This window comes from Amphimedon queenslandica, unplaced genomic scaffold (genome assembly GCF_000090795.2).
Source record: "Amphimedon queenslandica unplaced genomic scaffold, v1.1 AMPQUscaffold_11121, whole genome shotgun sequence".
NCBI lineage: Eukaryota > Metazoa > Porifera > Demospongiae > Haplosclerida > Niphatidae > Amphimedon > Amphimedon queenslandica.
Window position 1 is genome coordinate 5,532 of NW_003548634.1, and position 2,942 is coordinate 8,473.

At 38.7% G+C, this 2,942-nt stretch overlaps 1 protein-coding gene across 1 annotated transcript in view; it reads right to left on the minus strand.

Annotated features, from left to right (window-relative positions):
* LOC100640517 (dynein heavy chain 3, axonemal-like) overlaps window positions 1-2,776 on the minus strand; it is a 5,050-nt gene extending 2,274 nt beyond the window's left edge. The window contains exons 1-9 of the mRNA XM_003391019.2: window positions 2,575-2,776; window positions 1,653-2,423; window positions 1,403-1,540; window positions 1,301-1,345; window positions 1,160-1,240; window positions 620-1,100; window positions 434-530; window positions 104-362; window positions 8-37 (exon numbers count right to left, since the gene is read on the minus strand). Of these exons, the coding sequence (XP_003391067.2) occupies window positions 8-37; window positions 104-362; window positions 434-530; window positions 620-1,100; window positions 1,160-1,240; window positions 1,301-1,345; window positions 1,403-1,540; window positions 1,653-2,423; window positions 2,575-2,697 (2,025 nt within the window). The 5' untranslated portion in view covers window positions 2,698-2,776. The remainder of the gene's footprint in view (window positions 1-7; window positions 38-103; window positions 363-433; window positions 531-619; window positions 1,101-1,159; window positions 1,241-1,300; window positions 1,346-1,402; window positions 1,541-1,652; window positions 2,424-2,574) is intronic.
* Between the last annotated feature and the right edge of the window lie 166 nt (window positions 2,777-2,942).

The following is a 2,942-nucleotide window of genomic DNA, read 5'->3' on the forward strand; positions in this document are numbered from 1 at the left end:
CAATAGCTTGATCTATCATCTTAGCAGCTATAGGACCCTAAAAAGAGAGAGAAAGAGAGAGAGAGAGAAATGATAGTAGAGGTAGAATATCAAAATATCTCACTTGTCCTTGTCCTAGAGATATGGTTTGACAGCGACTCCCACCAAATCCTTTATCCTCAGCAAACTTTAACAGTCCAGCCATTGGGTCGGCACCAGGTGAGAGTACAAATATAAGAGGAGCACAACAATGAGAGTCAGAGAAACTACCAGCAAGATCAAAGGTAGGCGGCTCTATGTACTGCTGTCCCATTTTATCAGTTATGAAATTTTGTACAGCAGGGACTATCTTATCTGGTCTTATGCACCTTAGAACAATCATACTGGAGAGAGAAAGAGAGAGCATACATGTAATTTGTGATTCATGTACATGTACATGTATTATTATTATTACCGATGCAATCCTTTGACTTTCATCTCCCATGGATTAGGAAATTTTGTCTCATGAGGAGTAGGAGAATCATACAGTGTCTTCCATTCTGGACTGAAATCTAAAACAAACAAATTTTAACATGTATATGTACACATACAATCTTTCCTTCAGTTATAACTTATAATTCTTTCTCTCATTCTCCCTTACCATTCATTAGTCCTTTTAGTTCTGGTAGATTGGATGCTCTGACTATCTCACCCCACGACTTATCAGACAGCCAAGAAGGGAAAGGGTTTGGGTGAGGGTTCTCTAAAGCCACACCTCCAGTGAGCAAGAACCTCCAACTCTCGTCCTCCACTTCCCCACGTCCTTTAAGTAATCCAATACATAGCAATATAGAGAATAATAGTTTATCCTTCTCAAATAAAGACCGACAGACATTGTTGTATATACTGAGGGTGAAGTGATCATTAAGGTTGGCTATTCTTTCCTGTAGGTCAGTCGATTTGACACTGTTAGCTATTGATTGTGTGTATAGGTTGATGAACCAGGTCAGTGAGTATTGGTACATTGGTTCTATATTGGCTAGGTCTGATATGCAGAAGAATAGGATTGAGGAGTGAAAGGCAACAGGTTTGTAGCCGTTTCGAGTCTCGTCTATTTCTTTCTCTGTAGCTGATGCAACTTCCTAAGGAAAGAGAATGGAATAAAAAGGAAAATTAAAAGATAATTGTGATCATGTTTTACTTGTTTGGCTTGTATTTCTTCTGATAGTGTCTTTGATGAGGAGAGTATCTTTATAGCAGTCTCATCCTCTAATATATTGCCCTACAATAATATTTTTAAAATACAAATATATTCTTCATACAGTAAGTCAGTGCACTGTACCTCTGCTGATAAAACTTCAAGAATTTTATCTTCAATTTCTTTCAACTATCATTAACAAAGAGAGCATTTGATATACAATATACATTGAAGGTCTTGTCCTACCTGTTTCTTGTTTGCTGCACTCTCTATTATCAGCTCATTTTTCTTTTCTTCCAGTTCTGGCTTCTCCCTAGCAGCCAGTATACCTAACAACTGATCCTCTAGTCCAGTAGGAGTAATCATGAAATTAACCAAACACACCTAAACAAATACAAATGAGACATTTTAATTTGTACAATTGTGATAAGAATATTACATGTACATGTACATAAGTGCAGTTTCATACATCTAGTGTAGAAATACATTTACTTACTTTAACAGATACTTCAGGAAGGTAGTGAGGGTTTCTAAATCTCGTTGTTATGTAGAACCTAAAGTCCTGACTATACTCAATGACATTCTCTCCCAGTCTAATATACTCCACCCCTCCTTGTTTGAAAACCTGACGGAGGAGCAGAGGCTCCAGGAGTGGATCCAGCTCCTCTCCAACATTCTCAAGGAGGACTGGAGTACCAAACTGTATTGAGTTCTCAAGTGTACGGGCGTAGTTAGCATCGGAGAGTTTTATAACGGCTAGTTTATTGGGCCTCTCGAGGTTCTTGATCCATTTATTAGCCTGGCCCTGAGGATCAATGAGTAGTGGCCAGCGACGCGAGTTTGATAGTATGATCCCGTTATCAATAGAGAACGAGTCAACTGGTAGTCCTGCTATCTGCCAGTTCCTTATAGTCACTGGCTGTCCGAGTGTCTTACTCAGTGAGAAAGGATCAGAGCAAAGGATACCTTTATTAAGACACAACCGGTGCCATTCCCTGACACACTCCAGTCTAAAGTCAACAGTGAATGCTCCTAAATAAGCGACTATTCCTGAGGAAAGAAGAACATCCCCTGTTACATTATCGTATAATTGTCCAAGCTCTCTTGCTGCCTCGCTCCACCTGTCCTTCTCTCCTCCCAGTCCATCTATCAGTTTCTCAGCTCTGTCTAGCTTCTTTGAGCAAATGTCAATGTTCTCTTCGAGCTGCTCCTTCTTAGCAGTCATAGCATCAAACTCGTCATTGAGGGACTGGAGCTTATCCAATACCTAAAGACAGAAAAATAAAAGTAAATAAAGTGACATGCAAACACAGCATTAATATTGTAAATTTGTAATAAATATTATACATGTACATGTACATGTACAGAACATATATACAATGTACTTGTACATGTATGCATGTATACATTTAGCATACAGCTTTTAGTTCAGCTCTTTTAGTGTTCAATTTCTCCATTTGTACGGACAATTCTTGCTCTGCAATGGCAAGACTTTCTTTCTTTGGAGCAACGACTTTGGCCACTCTGTCATAGACTTCCATGGCACGCGTCCACTTGCACAATCCTTCACAAGCAGTGGATGCTGTCTTCACTACATCTGGATGAAACTCTGCATTTGTTATGTACCTACACGTACAATAAAGAAAGAGAAGATACATGTACATATACATGTAATTTAAAATGCAGTAAGTACGTGTACATGTGCATACTCAGGGTTTCGAGCTGATTCTGACAAACATTTATGACCATTTCTTTAAAATAAGCAAATTTATAAAAATTATAGCCC